General features: G+C 38.9%; 2 protein-coding genes across 5 annotated transcripts in view; both read left to right on the top strand.

Annotated features, from left to right (window-relative positions):
* Window positions 1-19,406, top strand: part of myo1b (myosin IB) — a 108,842-nt gene extending 89,436 nt beyond the window's left edge. The window contains exons 20-32 of one of the 4 annotated variants that reach the window (XM_056252222.1): window positions 2,204-2,353; window positions 2,485-2,553; window positions 3,323-3,409; window positions 3,636-3,722; window positions 5,715-5,801; window positions 7,417-7,503; window positions 9,370-9,444; window positions 11,511-11,645; window positions 14,617-14,723; window positions 14,823-14,955; window positions 16,803-16,955; window positions 17,024-17,154; window positions 17,337-19,406. In XM_056252222.1, coding sequence (XP_056108197.1) covers window positions 2,204-2,353; window positions 2,485-2,553; window positions 3,323-3,409; window positions 3,636-3,722; window positions 5,715-5,801; window positions 7,417-7,503; window positions 9,370-9,444; window positions 11,511-11,645; window positions 14,617-14,723; window positions 14,823-14,955; window positions 16,803-16,955; window positions 17,024-17,154; window positions 17,337-17,466 — 1,431 coding nt within the window. In that variant the 3' untranslated portion in view covers window positions 17,467-19,406. The remainder of the gene's footprint in view (window positions 1-2,203; window positions 2,354-2,484; window positions 2,554-3,322; window positions 3,410-3,635; window positions 3,723-5,714; window positions 5,802-7,416; window positions 7,504-9,369; window positions 9,445-11,510; window positions 11,646-14,616; window positions 14,724-14,822; window positions 14,956-16,802; window positions 16,956-17,023; window positions 17,155-17,336) is intronic. The other 3 variants (XM_056252223.1, XM_056252224.1, XM_056252225.1) reach the window with 3 other exon arrangements.
* The window catches only part of upp2 (uridine phosphorylase 2), a 65,876-nt gene that overhangs the window by 21,730 nt on the left and 23,932 nt on the right, over window positions 1-20,214 (top strand). The window lies entirely within an intron of this gene.

The following is a 20,214-nucleotide window of genomic DNA, read 5'->3' on the forward strand; positions in this document are numbered from 1 at the left end:
TGTCAAACAGCGCTTGAGTAACAATCTAAGTAATCTTTCGAGTCTTATTGCACTTAAACTGTTAAATACACAAAAGGTTTCCATAAACACTATCAGTTATGTCTTAAATAAACGTAAACAGTGTGGAGAAAACCGGATGCGTGTCTGTATATTACTAGATTACTGTCTTAAAGTGACTGCAGCCTACCAAACATTAATGACAAGCGGCAGCATGTTTATAATTATAATCAAACAACGAAAGACAGAGAAAACCACTAATTGCCTTTCACTGTATAAATTGTATATGCTACATTTATTTAGTGAAGTCTGTGTAGTTTTATTTTTACTTTTGTTTATTCAATTTCTTACTTGTATACTACTGTTAAATACACCTATGTGAAAAAATAAAGCACTGTTTATTTATTTTGTATATTATATTGTATTTGTAATGTGCATCTTTATCCTTATTTTTAATAATAAAGATAAAATAATAATAAAAAAGATTTTCATCTTCACCCACCCCTATGGCCTAAATGGTCTTTCATTCTTTTTTTCTTTTAGATTTTGTTACCTTGTGAGGCTACATTTTTAAAACAGGGAAATTAGTTTGGCTGGGCTGCTCAGTCACATGCAAAATAGTAAAACCAACATGAAAAAATCATAGAATCGTGATCTCTTTTTTTTTTTCTGAAAAACAATCGTGATATGATATCTTTGCCATATCGCCCCCACCTACTCTAGCTGCTGCATTTTGGACCAGCTGGAGTCTTTTTTTATTAAGCATGCAGGGAAACCAGCCAGTAAGGCTAGCCTTGTATCAAGACCTAAAATAATCTAGCCTTGAGGTCTTAACTTTCATAATTTGAGGAACTAACTTTGCTGCATCTGACATTGAGAGCATATGTCATTATTTATATACTGTGCGTGTATATATATATATATATATATATATATAAAGATGGATAAAATGTTTTACAAATACTAGAAATGTGGCTTTCAAATGAAAGATTGATATCAAATAACACACCCAGGTTCCTAACGGACAACAAAGATGTAACGGCGCAGCCATCAAGTGTTAGAGAGTATTCTAGGTTATTAGTTTTTGATCCAGTAATTAACCTTTTTTTCCTAATAATTTAATAGTAGGGAATGACTAGTCATCAAATTTTTTATCAACTATGCATTCTGTTAGTTTTGTAAATTTGAATGTTTCGTTGGGCCACAAAGAAATATGGAGCTGAGTATCATCAGCGTAACAGTGAAAACTGAACAGGGTAGGATGTACAGGGTGAAAAGCAACAGTCCTAGTACTGAGCCTTGCAGTACACCATACTGAACTTGTGGTTATTATACCTCTTCATTTACTGCAACAAATTGATAAATGATAATGGCCAGATAAGTATGATTTGAACTATGCTAATGCAATTCCACTAATGGCAACATCATTGTGTTTTTTTTTTGTGTGTTTTTTTAAATTGACTCTTACGTGTGAAGGTGGGAAAGGTTTGGCCGACTCTGAAATTAGAAGATGCTGGTCCCACAATGGCTGGAATTTATTTTGCTGGTCTTGGCGATCATCATGTGGTCTAACAAATGTTCTCTCCATCAACTCTCACGGTCTTATCCTTGGGAATTTGATTATGTATATCTTAGTTTTGCTCGCATTGCGCACACATCTGATTTGTTTTTTTCAAATCCAATCTTGTTCAAATCTGAGACTGACTGTCTGTGCTGTCATTTTGCAAGGGATGAAATCTGATCCGTTCATTCAGACAGTGTTTATCTACATCCGTTGCTATAGTAATGACAGTAATGCCATCAGCGCAATGCCAACAGCTGAGAGTATGAAAGAGAAGATGATAAATGTTTTTTTTTTTTTTCTTGGCACATGTCCATCGTGACATATCTGTGCAGTCCTGATATGCATCAGCAATGAAGGAAGTTTTACACATTCATGCATATTTTGTGTTTGAAACTGCTCATTCAGGACCCCTCTGTCATTCACTGCTGAATACATAAGATAAGCCACATGTTAGTGTGAACAAATTAAGAAAATGACAGTACTGCACCTGTCTGTGGTGTTAGTCACATTGCACCCCTAATGATAAAAAAAAAAAATCTTTTTTTTCTTTTTTTTTTCCTGGTTAGCAAATAAGCATTTTGAGTCATATGCCAAAAATATCAGATTTTCTTTATTTTGATACTGATATATTTTTTTCTTCAGCTTTTCTTCTTGGAAGAAAAGAGAAGGCAGTGCCTAGAGGACTTGGCAGCACTCATCCAGAAGATCTACCGTGGCTGGAAGTGCCGCACTCACTTTCTCCTGATGAAGAAGAGCCAGGTGGTGGTCTCCGCCTGGTACCGAAGATTTGCGGTGCGCTTCCTTTACTACACCTTTCATAGAAAACATTGATTGTGTTTAATATGATTCATTGTTTCACTGGGATCAGAGGCAGATTTTTTTTTTTATCTCAAGATTGATGTTGATTGTTTTTTTGATTGTAGCAACAAAAGAAGTACCAGAACATCAGGTGCTCTGCCTTAGTGGTTCAGTCATTCATCCGTGGATGGAAGGTAGGTTTCTGGTAAACTGCATGTCATTTCCTTTAGCAAACAAAGGCCACATTCACATTGCAGCAGAATACGGTTGTCAGTCTAGTATTTTAGTCCTTAATGCGGTTACGTTTACACACAGTTAAGTTATTTAGGGGAGTGACAACCACATTCCAAGCTCACACCCGTAAATTTTCAGGACTCACAACCGCATTCTCTAAAAAACCTGCGCTGTGTGAATGGAACCGGACTGGACAACTAGTTGTTTGTCACGCCATACAGTGAAAGAGAGATGCTCTACACTGAAAAAACTCATGTCTACCATGTGTTGCGGGTTTTCGTCTGTGGTTTCGCTTTCGGTAACTTACAGCGATGGAGATTTGAGCTGTGTATCACCTGAAGGTTTTTGATCCAGTTACTGGAGCTGCTACCAATAGTTTTGTGTTCTATGCCCAACTCAAATGCTCCGCTCTCCTGCCAAATATAAAAACTGCTGTCAGTTAATGAAGATTTGATGGATAACCCTTTCAGTTTTATGGACTTTGCCATCTTTGATATGACTTTTTTCACTGTCGCTATGTTTACTAGTAAAAGAATACAGTCTTGATTCCTGTTGCATGTTTACTAGCTAACAGTCAGTATTCAAGATGCTACTGTAAGATGCTGTTTGATCGGGACATTTCGAGATTCACACCTGTAAATAAATGCGGTTGTCAATCCCAAAAACTGAGAGTGTGAATGTAGCCAACCGGTCTTTCCCCACTATGTAACAGTGGCCCTTTTTTCACAGGCCCGGAAGCTTCTGCGTGAACTGAAACACAAGAAGCGGTGCGAACAGGCCGTCACAACTATTTCAGCCTTCTGGCATGGAACTCAGGTACTGAACTCAGTTTCTCTATGAATAAGGAGGTGAAATGATAAATTGTGGGGTTAGATTTTCAACACCGGAGCTTCTTGCCTTCTTTTTTCTCTCTAGTCCTAGTTCACTTCTCCTTTTGATGCGACTTACTCTTTTCAATCACTCTTTTCTTATCATATTTCTGACTTTAACCTTTGCCACCCTATCTCTGCTTCCACGTGGCCCTCCTGGCTAACATCCGCAGGCTCGCTGGGAACTGCGGCGTCTTAAGGAAGAGGCACGGAATAAACACGCCGTGTCTGTCATTTGGGCAGCTTGGCTTGGAACTAAGGTATTTAACAAGCCTGCCAAATGAAGTCGTGTCCCATCCCGGCTCACCTCACTTTTAATGACATACTTTTGTTTGCGTGTGACCAACTGTTTTATCAAATTGTTGGTAACGTCTTGTGGGAAATAATGGGAAATTACTAACATTGTTCATTTGCTGACATTGAGTTGAAACATCTGTACCCAGAAAATGAAAACTGATGAATCTGAGTTGCATGTATGAATCTTATGTTCTTAAAACTAACCCTTTTTTTCAACTTCTATATAACCCTTAATAACCCTTTAACAGTATACAAATGTTTTATCACTCCTTTATTTATTTGCATTTTGGAACTTGTGATGTGTTTCTCCTTTCATGTTTTGAAGATTTTAAAACTGTATTGAAAACTCCAAGTTCATTTTGGTCTTAAGAACTTTGGTCTCCTGCACTTTCTAGTAGCTGTTATCAACCAATATGTTTTTCAAAAGTGTCTGTCCTGGCTGGCCATGTGGTTATTCTCAGTGTCTCTCACTTGTTGCAATAAAAAAAAGACGTGGGCCATATACACTCACCTAAAGGATTATTAGGAACACCATACTAATACTGTGTTTGACCCCCTTTCGCCTTCAGAACTGCCTTAATTCTACGTGGCATTGATTCAACAAGGTGCTGAAAGCACCTAGCATCTTGCAGTTGATGGAGATTTGTGGGATGCACATCCAGGGCACGAAGCTCCCTTTCCACCACATCCCAAAGATGCTCTATTGGGTTGAGATCTGGTGACTGTGGGGGCCATTTTAGTACAGTGAACTCATTGTCATGTTCAAGAAACCAATTTGAAATGATTCGAGCTTTGTGACATGGTGCATTATCCTGCTGGAAGTAGCCATCAGAGGATGGGTACATGGTGGCCAGAAAGGGATGGACATGGTCAGAAACAATGCTCAGGTAGGCCGTGGCATTTAAACGATGCCCAATTGGCACTAAGGGGCCTAAAGTGTGCCAAGAAAACATCCCCCACACCATTACACCACCACCACCAGCCTGCACAGTGGTAACAAGGCATGATGGATCCATGTTCTCATTCTGTTTACGCCAAATTCTGACTCTACCATCTGAATGTCTCAACAGAAATCGAGACTCATCAGACCAGGCAACATTTTTACAGTCTTCAACTGTCCAATTTTGGTGAGCTCTTGCAAATTGTAGCCTCTTTTTCCTATTTGTAGTGGAGATGAGTGGTACCCGGTGGGGTCTTCTGCTGTTGTAGCCCATCCGCCTCAAGGTTGTGCGTGTTGTGGCTTCACAAATGCTTTGCTGCATACATCGGTTGTAACGAGTGGTTATTTCAGTCAAAGTTGCTCTTCTATCAGCTTGAATCAGTCGGTCCATTCTCCTCTGACCTCTAGCATCAACAAGGCATTTTCGCCCACAGGACTGCTGCATACTGGATGTGTTTCCCTTTTCACACCATTCTTTGTAAACCCTAGAAATAGTTGTGCGTGAAAATCCCAGTAACTGAGCAGATTGTGAAATACTCTGACCGGCCCATCTGGCACCAACAACCATGCCACGCTCAAAATTGCTTAAATCACCTTTCTTTCCCATTCTGACATTCAGTTTGGAGTTCAGGAGATTGTCTTGACCAGGACCACACCCCTAAATGCATTGAAGCAACTGCCATGTGATTGGTTGATTAGATAATTGCATTAATGAGAAATTGAACAGGTGTTCCTAATAATCCTTTAGGTGAGTGTATGCTGATACAGATATAAATATTTACAATAATTTGAGCCCCAAAGGGTTCATTTAAACATTTTAATGTTACATTAATTGAACTGATAAGCAGGAATCACAAGTCCAAATACATGACTTCAGTTCAAATACAATGAAAATTTTGCTGATTTACAAAACTTATGATTTAAAACACACTTGTGTCTTTAGCTTCTGTTCTTAATACTTTTCCACCCTCTTTTCCTTCGTTTTCTAAAAACAAAAAAAACACCCTCTGGATAGGCTCGAAGAGAACTGCGGCGCTTAAAGCATGAAGCTTGCAGTAAACAGGCCGTGTCTGTCATTTGGGCCTGCTGGCAAGGAACTAAGGTATTCACCACTATGTCTGTGTGGCATCCCATCATCCACTTAACCCATCTCACACCTTCATGTGTTCATGAGGTGGACTGGATCATGACCCATCTTCCCTGAGCTCATCCCATATGTTGTGCATGCTGATACATTCAGGACCCCACAGCATGAATAATACTTGCACTTTATTGTAGCTCATTGTAAGAAATTAGATGGAATGGCAGAGGATGGGAGCAGAGAGAGTATGGTCAACGGGTATTGCATTGGGGGCAGAACCGAATGCGATATTTTAAGCTTCTTTTCTCTGACTGCCGATGGATTAAAGCTCATCCAGACGGTCACCCTGCAGAGCGGGCCGATTCCCACGCAGCAGGCTTGCATCACAGCCGGATGACCTCTGTCCTTACCAAATGCACCATTTTATTAACCGATCCCTAAGCGTGAGTCTGGACACCTTATGTTTAGTCATATCTCGCAATATCCAGTGAATTTCTGCGGCAGGGATCCATACATTTTCTAGCAAGGTTTTTACTATAATTATAGTAGTTATAATAGATTTATGGTTTTCTGAAAATACAAGGTCAGTTTTTTCACCCCATCATTATTTACTAATATTTTAGGGCTGTCAAAGTTACTCTGCCAAATTATATTATATAAAAAATTCAAAATCGTTCAAACCTAAAACTCATTTTCTTTTTCCCAGTTTTTATTTTTAATTTAGTTAAAATGTTTCTTTTATCAATTTTAGTTTCCATTAAGAATAATAACCATAGTCAGTTTGGGGGGTGGTCAGGAGCATTCAATCAATTGATGCTTTACTTTTATTTGGTTTAAAATTATACAGGAACCAAAATCCACCAATAGTTTCATGTTTATGCTAGTGTCACAATGGAACAGTCACTAAGGAATTTTGCATATCCTGATTCTTTGATTCATAGTTATTAAAAAATAAATATGACTTGATGAATTGCAAAACCTTTGATAAACCAGTGATTATCAATTTAATGTAACAACTATAATATGCAAGTTTTAGAGCCCATCTGCACTGTGAACGAGTGCTATACGATGTGTCATAACTGCAATGCTTTATAATTGATGTACTTGCATGCAGTGTCACCGTCTTCATTTGTTATAAGAGGAACGTTCTGATTGCCTGAGTAACCTCATGGCAGGCTTGATGAAGATTTTTTTATCTTATAGATGAGGAAAGTAATCTTATTCCATCCACAATCCCATGTGAACTTCTCTTTGCATGTTGGAATCACACTGCACTGCTGTTCTCCCACTCAATCTGAGTGCCTTCTTGAGGTTGATGTGGCTTGTTTTATTGTGTGTTTGTGTGGTGTGCGCCTTAAGAGAGCAGTTGCACTCTTGCTTTCTTTTTTATTGCTCTTTTTCCCCTTGTTCTCGCTCATGTTTAGTTAACCCCATGAAAAGAAATGTGCTCTCCACAGGAAAACCTCAACAATGTCCATCTGTCTTAACCAACAGGAAACACAGAATGTGTTTACCATCTGGTAATGGGGTGCTGTTTTGTGTGGCGTGGACCTGGTGTTATGCTGCTTCTTTGCGCTCCGCTTTTTTCAATTGATTCCCTCCTTTCTGCATTCATGCCCCTCTCCCTTTTTCACAGGCACGTAGAGAGCTGAAGCGCTTGAAGGAGGAAGCCAGGCGTAAGCACGCCATCGCTGTCATTTGGGCCTACTGGTTGGGACTAAAGGTATCTTCCAACCATCGGTACTTGCCAGGCGCTGAAATGAGTGGGAAGCGTGCACATAACCAGCCTCTAAGTGTCCTTAACCAGCTGCTCTGCTATGTACTAACAATATAATCTAACCTCATAGTTCAGTTCCACAGGTCCATTAGCATCTAAGTCAGTGACAGATGTCACTGATGTCATAAGCGAGGATGAAGTGCTAAAAAACATGTCACGAGGCTTTAGATACTGCATGTGTCTCCAGAAAGCAGAATTAAATCTGTTTTCATAATCCATGGCTTTAGAAAAGCTTCCTCTGGGCAAAATAGCTGTTAGCATGAGTCCTGTGGAGGTTGCCTGATGATACTGCGGTCTCTGTCAGGGGCTGTTCCAAGGTCAGTGGGGGTTCGGGGTGTACCGCAAACATCTGCCAATGTGTACGGGCCGTCCTATGAAATATTGGAATTGATCAAATGGATAGTTCTTGTCCTGGATGCTAATTTGTCAGAACAGCATTTTAGTTGTGCTGAAATAATTGTTTTAGTAGCAGCTATGATGTAAAATGCCTGCGCAACCGTGATATCAACTATTATTACACTGCTCTGTGGAATTGATTCTGATTGGTCAATCGCGCCATCCAGCGGTATGTTATGTAAGGGATAATGTACATCCAGCTGGTTTTTATCTCAGAATAAACCCCCGACAGGGTGACGAGGACCCGGACGTGAAGCGGAGCCGTGTGATAACAACCACTGAAAGCATTAAGCAGGCTCATCAGGGTCACTGAAGTCAGTAGTGCTATACGCTTACTAGGAACGTTTTTCTTTGTGGAAGTTTTGCATTTGGTGAGCTAATAAAATATTAAAACTCAGTCAAATCAATATTTTGTATACAGTTATTTAATTATGCTCTCTCTTGTTTCATACAAACGCAGCTGCTGCAATTTTGTGACTATTGTTTTGTACACTGTTGGATTATAAGATACAAACAGGTACGATTTTAAAACTGTTTAATCTGAAATCAATATCTCTTATCTCCATAATTATGTATGTGACGAAATGCTGTGTAATAAGTGGTATGACTGTATACCGTATCTCTTAAATGTTTGAAATTGCCGTGCTAGCAACTGCTCTCTCTTCCGCTTCGCATCGGGGTCCTCCTCACTCTGTCGGGGGTTTATTCTGAGAGAATCACCGGCTGGATGTACATTATCCCTTACTACCTGATTACCTGTCAGAGACTATAACTTCTTGCTGAAAGATGATAGGCACTTAATGAATGAATGTGCAGGACAAGCCATTTTGACGTATTTAAATGAGCTGTCACTTGTAAAATGATCTACAGGTTACGCCCGGCTTTATCCCAATAGTCGGGCTTGCGAGATGACATCTGAATAACAGAGCAGAATGGCATGAATTTATCAATGACAGAAATGAGTAAACATGAAAACTTTGCCCCAGTAGCTCAACCATAGGACAGCCATGTTTTCTGTCTGTTGCTGTGTGCCTGTCCTGTCTGCTGTCTGCATGCTGCTCCTAATATACTGTTGGCTTTTGCAGACATTACAGGCCTTTCTTGTGTTTTGCCTCCACTTTTGTTTTTTGTGTGTGTTTTGTTTTTTTTAACTTGCTGTCATTACCCGTTTTGTTTTTTCTGAACTTTTCAAGTTCTGTGAAATGATTGTTGTGTACAAAAGTATGACTGTGAATCTCTCCTGGTTTTACAGCATCCGTTCTCTCATCTTTGCTTTCCAGTCTGCTGCTCTTTTGGTGTTAAGACCCTGCTTGTCACGCACCACTTGTCTGAACTGATAGTGTCCTGTCTCATCCCTGCTGTCATCACAAGACTGTCAATACAAAGAAGTGACTATTTAAACCCACCTTTTCACAGGTCCGTCGGGAATACAGAAAGTTCTTCAGAGCTAATGCTGGCAAGAAGATCTATGACTTCACCATCCAGAGAATTGTAAGTGACTTAAGTAGCTGATTTAACCAATATTATTTGCTCATAACCTAGTTATCCAGAAAAGTAGTCTGATGATTTGCCACAAACTGTGTAGTATCAGGTCTTTATAAAGACTATGTTCTCTATCAAAGAACCATTGGACTTGCCAGAAATAGTAAAGCTAGAGTGCTCCTGCTTGATTATTTTCACTTTCATTCCATGTATACAGGTCCTTCTCAAAAAATTAGCATATTGTGATAAAGTTCATTATTTTCCATAATGTAATGATAAAAATTAAACTTTCATATATTTTAGATTCATTGCACACCAACTGAAATATTTCAGGTCTTTTATTGTTTTAATACTGATGATTTTGGCATACAGCTCATGAAAACCCAAAATTCCTGTCTAAAAAAATTAGCATATTTCATCCGACCAATAAAAGAAGTGTTTTTAATAAAAATAAAAAAAGTCAACCTTCAAATAATTATGTTCAGTTATGCACTCAATAGTCAATACTTGGTCGGGAATCCTTTTGCAGAAATGACTGCTTCAATGCGGCGTGGCATGGAGGCAATCAGCCTGTGGCACTGCTGAGGTGTTATGGAGGCCCAGGATGCTTCGATAGCGGCCTTAAGCTCATCCAGAGTGTTGGGTCTTGCGTCTCTCAACTTTCTCTTCACAATATCCCACAGATTCTCTATGGGGTTCAGGTCAGGAGAGTTGGCAGGCCAATTGAGCACAGTAATACCATGGTCAGTAAACCATTTACCAGTGGTTTTGGCACTGTGAGCAGGTGCCAGGTCGTGCTGAAAAATGAAATCTTCATCTCCATAAAGCTTTTCAGCAGATGGAAGCATGAAGTGCTCCAAAATCTCCTGATAGCTAGCTGCATTGACCCTGCCCTTGATAAAACACAGTGCACCAACACCAGCAGCTGACATGGCACCCCAGACCATCACTGACTGTGGGTACTTGACACTGGACTTCAGGCATTTTGGCATTTCCTTCTCCCCAGTCTTCCTCCAGACTCTGACACCTTGATTTCCAAATGACATGCAAAACTGAGCAACAGTCCAGTGCTGCTACTCTGTAGCCCAGGTCAGGCGCTTCTGCCGCTGTTTCTGGTTCAAAAGTGGCTTGACCTGGGGAATGCGGCACCTGTAGCCCATTTCCTGCACACGCCTGTGCACGGTGGCTCTGGATGTTTCTACTCCAGACTCAGTCCACTGCTTCCGCAGGTCCCCCAAGGTCTGGAATCGGTCCTTCTCCACAATCTTCCTCAGGGTCCGGTCACCTCTTCTCGTTGTGCAGCGTTTTTTGCCACACTTTTTCCTTCCCACAGACTTCCCACTGAGGTGCCTTGATACAGCACTCTGGGAACAGCCTATTTGTTCAGAAATTTCTTTCTGTCTTACCCTCTTGCTTGAGGGTGTCAATGATGGCCTTCTGGACAGCAGTCAGGTCGGCAGTCTTACCCATGATTGCGGTTTTGAGTAATGAAACAGGCTGGGAGTTTTTAAAAGCCTCAGGAATCTTTTGCAGGTGTTTAGAGTTAATTAGTTGATTTAGATGATTAGGTTAATAGCTCGTTTAGAGACCCTTTTCATGATATGCTAATTTTTTGATACAGGAATTTTGGGTTTTCATGAGCTGTATGCCAAAATCATCAGTATTAAAACAATAAAAGACCTGAAATATTTCAGTTGGTGTGCAATGAATCTAAAATATATGAAAGTTTAATTTTTATCATTACATTATGGAAAATAATTAACTTTATCACAATATGCTAATTCTTTGAGAAGGACCTGTATATTTGGCCGTAACCAACTATATCAAGCTAATAACAGCACAAAGAGGAATTCTTCGCCTGTTGAGTCCATGTATAGAACGAGTGCAAATTAAGTATTTTCTTTCACATTTAGTTGACTTTATGTGACCCAACGCAGTGCGTGCAAGAAATACATTTTAAAACTAGTTGGTGGTGCTACCCCAGGAAATTATTTCCTACATGTTCTCCATTTTATCATTTTTCAGAGAAGAAAGAAAATACTCCCTGGTACACTGATGTAAGTTTTTATCTACAGATGCAGAAGTACTTCCTTGGCTTGAAGAAGACGATGCCTTCCATGTCTCCGATTGATAAGAGCTGGCCAGCTCGGCCCTATGGTTTCCTGGACGAGACACACAAGGAGCTCAGGAGGGTTTTCCATCTGTGGAGGGTCTGTTTCATTATACAACTCTGTAGATCTACAATTAACTGATAAGACCTTTGTCATGACTCATGTCTGACTATAAATTAATAATAATCTAACAGGGATGGGGGAAGACGTTTTATGTTGTGGGTGCTGTGCTTCATGATTTCACCACATTTGAATAAGAAACAACATCGAGTCTATAAAACGCGTCAAGTGTATTATACATTTTTATACATTTTTACATTTTTATAAATATAAAGCGCTTTTAAAAGTATGGATTGTTTCAAAGCAGCTTTACAGTTATAATAGAAATTACCGTAACAGATTGTTAAGGCTTTACAAAAGCATTAGGATAAAGTTTATTGTCCAGCTAAAGTTAGTTTTGATTGATTCACTTCCGTTGCGAAGATCATTAGTTATTAACTTAGGGGCCGCTAATACCTAGCCTGTGGCTAACTCGGGTATGCTTACATTTGTTCTGAATGTTGATCAGTGTACATTGTCCCTTTTCAAATAAACAAATAAATAAAAAAAATAATACGACACCGTTCTAACAGAAAAACTCTTAACGCGCTCCGGCTGCCCATCCGCACAAAACAGTTCCTGGTGTCTCGAGAACGCACTCCCTGAAATAGGTTCGAAGGTGCAAATGATTATCCGTTATATCTGCGCAAACCTCAAAAACACAGACCCGCGAAAACGCAGACGGTGCGCATCACGTGTTCAGTCCATAGGTATGCGCGTTTGAATATATATGTGCGCAGGCATGTAGTCCTTCACAAATCAACCCTCAACAAACTACTTGTCTGGTCTTAAAAATGTGTAATACAGAAATTTTTGTCATGTCTGCGTAGCCACGTGAACCGGAATTATCCCAACAACGTTTTATCTGTACAGCTGTAAAGGGAGGGAGGCCTTCACAGGGGAGATACTAGTTGACACTTCAGGACTGAGTTGTTGTCGTGTCCAGGCGATTGTTCTTCATCAGATCTGGATACGGCCTGGATCCGGCTGCCTGCGGTAAACCTCGGGATAAACAGAGAGACTAATATTAGCGTAGTTGCCATCCTTCTTATGATGTACCAAGTACATCAGGATTTATGGGAAGTGTTCCCGGTTCCGGCTGATCTAAACTATGCAGCCTAACATTGAATTATAGAAGTCTATAATGTGATATGTGTATGCTATCCCAAAGAGATAGCCCCGGACAATGTTAGGAAGATTGTTCCAAAGTTTTGGTGCTAAATAGGAAAAGGATCTACCGCCAGCAGTCGATTTTGATATTCTAGGTATTATCAACTGGCCGGAATTTTGAGATCGCAATAGACGTGGACTATAATGCATATAATGAGCATGCTCAAGTACTGGGGAGCTAAACCATTTAGTGCTTTGTAAGTAATCAGCAATTTTTTAATTTATACGATGTTTAATAGGGAGCCAATGCAGTGTTGACAGAACCGGGCTAATATAGTCATACTTCCTGGTTCTGGTAAGAACTCTAGCGGCTGCGTTTTGGACCAGCTTTAGTTTATTTATTAAACGTGCAGGGCAACCACCCAGTAGAGCATTACAATAATCTAGCCTTGATTTTCATGATGGCATTAACTAATTGTTCTGCATTTTTAATTGAGAGCATATGACGTAATTTAGAAATATTTTTAAGATGAAAAAATGCGGTTTTACAGATAGTAGACATGTGACTTTCAAATGAAAGATTGGTATCAAAAAGCACACCCCAGGATCCTAATCAACGACGAGGACTTGACAGAGCAGCCATCAATTGTTAGACACTAGTATTCTAGGTTATTGCGTGAGGATGTTTTTTGTCCAATAATTAGAATCTCTGTTTTTTCAGAATTAAGTAGTAGGAAATTGCTAGTCATCCAGTTTTTTTATATCAGCTATGCATTCCGTTAATTTTGTGGATTGGTACGTTTCGTTAGGGCGTGTAGAAATATAGAGCTGAGTATCATCAGCATAAGAGTGAAAACTAATGCCATGCTTCCTAATGATATCTCCTAAGGGAAGCATGTACAGAGTGAACAGCAACAGTCCTAGTACTGAGCCTTGTGGTACACCATACTTAACTTTTGACCGATAAGACATCTCTTCAATCGTGCTCTCTTTCCATGAAATGCGAAATACATCTAGTTTTGTTTTCTTCCAATTGCGCTCCATTTTTCTGGCTGCTCTTTTAAGGGCCTGAGTGTGCTCGTTGTACCATGGCGTTGGACTATTTTCTTTAAACTTCTTAAAGTGCAAAGGAGCAACTGTGTCTGAAGTGCTGGAAAAGAGAGAGTTAAAAGTTGCTGTCGCAATTTCGAGTTCTTCTAAGCTATCTGAGATGCTGAGATGATGAAACTGATCAGGAAGATTATTTATAAAGCAATCTTTAGTGGCAGAAGTGATAGGTCTAACATATTTGTAACATGGAGTCGGCTTTGCAGCCTTGGCTAAAATAAGTTTACAAGTTCACAAAGCACAACAAGAGGATCATTTGAAAACATTCATTTAAACTGCATACACACCAAGACATTTGACTGCACATCACATTTTTTACATTATTGATACTGCTTGCAATCGTAATGCATTGGACATAAATTAAGCCTTTAAATAAAAGGGTTATTGAGCTGTTTACACTGTCATATACAATAAATAAAAATGAACACAAAAAGGCCTACCTACCTTACACAACACCAAAGGTGGACTTGCGCTCAGGTGTATAGCAGACTAATTATTTCTGTGCACACTGCAACGGTCAAAATGTAATGTCAGACTCCGATTGTACGTTTTAAAAAACATAATTCAGCATATAAATAACATTTATAGCCCACTAATTTATAACAAATAATTGACTAAATGCTAAAACTGAATAAATGTAAATGAACATAAATGTAAATTTTCATTGGATTTGCAATCCTGTGACAACAGGTGCTGCAGCACCCCTACTTCCCCTGTAATCTAACCATCTATCCTCATGGTGTCCTTCTATTAGTGTAAGAAATACCGCAGCCAGTTCACAGAAGAAAAGAAGGCTACCTATGAGGAGAAGCTTGCAGCTAGTGAACTCTTCAAAGATAAGAAGGCCTTGTATCCTAGCAGGTAGGAAAAAAAACAGTTCCTTTGTGTAATTTACCTACAGAAAACACGTATCTGCAGTGTTGCAATTTATTGCAATAACCGATGTCCTGTGCTTTACAGTGTGGGGCAGCCTTTCAAAGGAGACTATGTGGAGATAACCAAAAACCCAAAGTACCAGAAGCTAAACAGCTTGGCAGAGGATAGAGTTCTTCTTGCAGATGTGGTCAGTAAAATCAACCGTGCCAATGGCAAGGTGAGTACAAGTATCCCTGTGCCAATAGAATTAACCTTATAACAGGACTGATCAATCAAATGTATGCCCTATAGGGATGGTAAGATTCACCGATTCGCATCGGTGCATCGGCATAAAAGCTAACGATGCGATGCATCGATTTAAATAAGTGTGCATCGGATACAAGTTGGCATTTGTATCGCGATGCATCGTTTCTAACATCTGCATCGGTAAAAAACGATTTATTCATATATAATTATTAGTTGATGCGCTATACTTTTACTATTTAGAAAGTGACCAATCATTTGTGACCAATATTTTATTATGTAACTGCTGCGTTCACACCGAACGCAAATTAAGCGTCTGGAGCGAGTGATTTCCTTTTTAAGTCATTGTAAAGACAAGTTGACGCGGGTCTGGAGGTCCTGCGGCGCCAGACGCATTTAACGCAGTGCACTGGACACGATTTCGCCTCATTTGCGCGTCCAGTTCGACTAGATTGATTTCTCCTTTCTGAACTGTTGCTCAAGCGCGTTCTCTCATCACCACTGCTGCAGCTGCTACATGAATATGACGGATCACAACACTACAGAGTGCGAGGCGTGTCCTGAGAGTCACCCACCTTTAAACCTTAAAGTAGGACATTAAGTTAATCTGGTTTACAGAAGCCTGTGACTGCAAATAATAGTTTTTCATAGATGTATATTTTTACATCTGAATACAGTTATGAAAGACCTGTTTGTGAAAGTTTTTTATTTATCTATGTTTATTGTTTGTTAAAACAGCACCTGCTTTTATTTAATCTTTTGGTTTTGTGAAGAAATATGAAAGAATATGCGTTAAAAGTCAGATGGCACTTAAGCTACTTTATGATTTGCTGTATGTCTGAATAAAATAAATAAAAGTTAACTATCTATACCATATTGAATTGCATAGCATCATATTTTTCTCTATTGCATCGTATTACATTGAATCGCATCGCGTTGAATCGGATCGCACCGCATCGTAAGAGTAGTGCATCGTATTGTATTGCATCGCATCGGTAGCTGCTTATATGTATCTTTAATGTATTGTATCGTTGGCTATGCATCGAGATGCGTATCGCATCGGCCTCAGCTATGGAGATGCACATCCCTAATGCCTTATCTTTCATTTTTCTGTCAAACTTACTTTACTGTCTGTGGCATACAGACCCTTTTTTTGCCAAATTCCAGTCATTATGGTAAAAAGGCGTTATGGTACATGCAATTTAGATGCTAGGTATCCAGAGAGGCTAGTGAATGGAATGATTTGTTCCGTTCGCAAAACCAGTAAGTAATCTTGAAAAAGTCATGCGTTGGATCACTCTACAAATTTTCAATGATCGTCCAAAAGCAAAACATTAGAGCAAAAGCAGCTCTACATTTGCACAAAGGAAAGGAATCGTAAAATACTGTATGGTGGATATTTTTTAGAATACTTTTTAAATATCACTTGTTCTTTGACATTGACTTTCATTTTACACTTCCGTGGTTTGTTTTCTCCATTAAATATAAAGACTACATGCCTTCAGTCAAAATTAACTTTAACAAAAACACACCCAAAAAAACTAATTTTTACCTGTTTCCATCTGCAGAAAGTGTCTATTTTAAAAACTTAATCAATATTTGGGTACATTTTCCCCTTTTAATTTCACTATGAATAAATGTATTCCTAAAATCATCAGATACATCAGCAAGCTTACTGACTTGCAACATCATTTTGTTTGACAGACATTAAGTACCAACATGCAATTAGATGCTGCTTCAATTTTCAAAAGGCTATCATGGGGTAATTTTCATCCTTTTTGTCTAAACTTGACATTTAAAGTCTACTGATTTACTTTTTAGGGAGCTCCAAGAATATTCCTCCTGACCAAGAAGAGTTTGGTTCTTGCGGATCAGAAGACAGGCCAGGTGAAGGCCAGCGTTCCTCTGCTAGACCTCAGCAGTGTGTCTGTGAGCACACAGAACGATGGCTTTTTCGCTCTTAAGCTCAAAGAGGTACGGCATACAATAACTCATCTCACACAAGGCAGTCAGGAACACTACTGACCATGCTCTCTCTTTAGGGTGCTGTGTCTGCAGCCAAAGGTGACTTCCTGCTGAGCAGCGACCGACTGATTGAGATTATCACCAAACTTCATCGCACCGGTGCAGCTTCAGCTGACAGGAACCAGATCAAGATCGATATTTCAGATGAGTAAGTGTCCAACATTTCTGTGCATCTTGTTTCCTTAGTATCGTTCTTGTAGCATAAGTTTTCTCTCTCTCTCTCTCTCTCTCTCTCTCTCTCTCTCTCTCTCTCTCTCTCTCTCTCTCTCTCTCTCTCTCTCTCTCTCTCTCTCTCTCTCTCTCTCTCTCTCTCTCTCTCTCTCTCTTCAGGTTCTTAGTGCAGTTCAAACAGGACAAAGTGTGTGTAAAATTCATCCAGGGTACACCAAAGAACGGCAACAGTGTCGCCTGCAAGCGTAAAAACAACCGCCTTCTGGAAGTGTCCGTTCCGTCACCATAAGGAGGGATCAGACCGGTCATCTCTGAGATTTTTCACCCTCCCCAATCCCGTAATCATTGTGCAATTATGTTGATCCTGTCATTGTCATTTCTGATTCTATAGTCAAATCAGCAGTTCTAAAGATTTTACTGCTTCCCTGTTTTTAATGGTTGGGTTGAAGTCCGTTGTTCGCTCGTCCTAATTCTTGGGACTCACAAGAATTAGTCTTTAATTAAAATAACAATAAAAACCATTATGATTACAACTAGATGCTTCCTGGCCGACATTGGCTGAAGATTTGCTTGGTGAATCTCACCTCATGCTTTGCTCAACTAATTTTAGTTGTTATACTCTGGGTGAAACTATGTAAATGGAGATGCTGAAAGGTTTTTGCTGAGCTCATAGAAAGAGTCTGAAAAGCTAAAAAAATGTATGATTGCACTTTTTCACTGGGGTGGTGGTCAGGAAAGACTGACTGGTTGGTTGATGTGTTCTATTCTCATTTTGTTTCTCTAGTGCTGAACAGTAATTTATTAGAAAAATACTCATCTGACTTTTGCCAAATGATAAGGCATTTTGCGATCTAAAATATTGTGCCATTTAGCCCAGGAGAAAGAAATGATCTTGTAGACGTTATAGTGCGGACACTTTCTTATTTATAAGCCAAATAATGATTCATTTTCATGATAAATGCCAAACAATATCATTTGAATCCTGCTTTTTAACATGTAAATCAACATGTAAACATGTTTATCAAATGCTTACTTGGTTCTTTTCATACATTATATTAGGGTGTTATCATGAAAACCACTTTCCCACAATTTTAACGTGTCACTAAAATGCAGCGTATTATTCCTGCATTGTTCGTATATATTCATGCAGTTCATCGTTAGATTTCACAGGGCCTAAAGACCGTCCACAGCCTGCATTTATAATGAAATCTCCAATGCTCAAAAGATCTCCCCTAAAAACTAGACAACAATTATGCATATGTGGAAATGCCTCCATGCAGCAGGAAGACTTGGTTCTCACATCTGGGATTACTTAGACCGGTTAAGACCACTTGTGAGCGCTTGTTTCAGAAGGCCTCATAGAAGAACGCTAATAACCGGAACGCTAAAGCCCTGGCTGGTACGATCTTTGCTAAGTCGCTTCCGTCTGCCCCTTTACTTACAAGTGCTACTGCTCATGTAAATGCAGCTTTATGTAAGGAGGCTAATTATAGTAGGTGGTATTGTCTTATAGCTGTATCTTGGCAAAATCTATATGCTTTTTTGCCACTGGAATGTGGGCGGCATCATTTTTATTTTTGGCTTGATCACATCTGCTAATAATAAATGGATTTTTTTTTCTTAAGGTCGGACCCACATGTTTTTTTTTTTGTTTTGTTTTTAGTGCAAGCAGCAATGCATTCTTTGGATGCAAAGCAAACAGTGGACTCTCCTTAAGTATATGCTGTTTACCAAGATTGTGGATGATACTTTTTTCAGTCGTATTTAATGTGATATTTTCTCGCAGTTTTAGTGGACTTTTTGTACTCCTAAACTTCTGAAGACAAGGCCCACCAATGTAACTATTTCTGCTTCTGCTGCAGTTGTACTTTTTGATGTTTGTGTAATTTTACAGTAAAAACATTAATAGAGTTTAGGGGAAGGGATTATCTTCCTCTTCAGTACAGGACAATTGTGGAAGCTGAATTACTTTATGACGTAAAATTCTGCATTGTGTCTGTCTTTCATGCAGTAAGCTCTGGGTTCTTTTCCTCCTCTTCCATGTCAGAAGTTTGAACTGAAAGAGGAAAATATTTGTTGTATGCATTTTTGTGAGCCTAAATGTAACCTGTTCTGAAACAAAATATGGAAGTGTTTCATTAACTACTAAGTGTAATAAATGACAAGTAATCTTTTTTTTCTTTTTTCTTTTTTGTAAATTAAAGCAATAAATAAATGACTTTGGATAATCAGTGTGGTTTGTTTTGATAATTGAGTATTGTGAACTTGGATGATTGAGTTTGGATGTGTTAAACATTTTTATTTTCTTTATAAATCAGTTCTATCAGCTGTTCATACAATTTAGCTTAAATACATGTAAAATATCTATATTAGAAAACCACTACAAAACCTGAATGCCTCCCAGGCCCATACTAGCAGTATTAAAAGTAGTAACCATATAATATATATGGGTTTGGCAAGAGTTTGAAGATGTGTTTATTTAATTTCAATAAATGAGTTTTGGAAGGTTGGCTCTCAAAAAAATTTAATTGTGGGCAATTATGTCCATTTATTCCCCGATTGGACATATTTCTTGGTGTTCAGTACTGTCAGTATTTACATCTATCATATGGTTTAATTTGACCATGAAGCACCACAGTGTTTAGTTTAATTGTTTATGGGAGATTTGAATTGAAAGATGACATTTTAAATGTCTACAAGTTGCATTTTTAATTTCATTAAATGCCATTTAACTTTAATTTTCCTTCATTATATAAGAACTAAACTGAGCTGGACGATGACATCACGGTTTTCTCCAGAGCGTCTATATTTATAAATGAACTAAACTTTTTTACAACAAAAATGAAATATCACAGAACTTACTTAAGCTGGACTGTGATGCTATTTTCTTCTGAAAACAAACTTTGTTGCATTATTTTCCTGTTATCTCTGTGCTTTGAAACAATCTGTATTGTAAAAAGCCCTATATAAATAAATGTGACTTGACTTGACAAGCAGTCTCGGATGAAATTCGTGCCACTCTAGCTGACCATGTCTT

Source organism: Rhinichthys klamathensis, unplaced genomic scaffold (genome assembly GCF_029890125.1).
Source record: "Rhinichthys klamathensis goyatoka isolate OS25496 unplaced genomic scaffold, OSU_Roscu_1.1 h1tg000093l_1, whole genome shotgun sequence".
Classification (NCBI taxonomy): domain Eukaryota; kingdom Metazoa; phylum Chordata; class Actinopteri; order Cypriniformes; family Leuciscidae; genus Rhinichthys; species Rhinichthys klamathensis.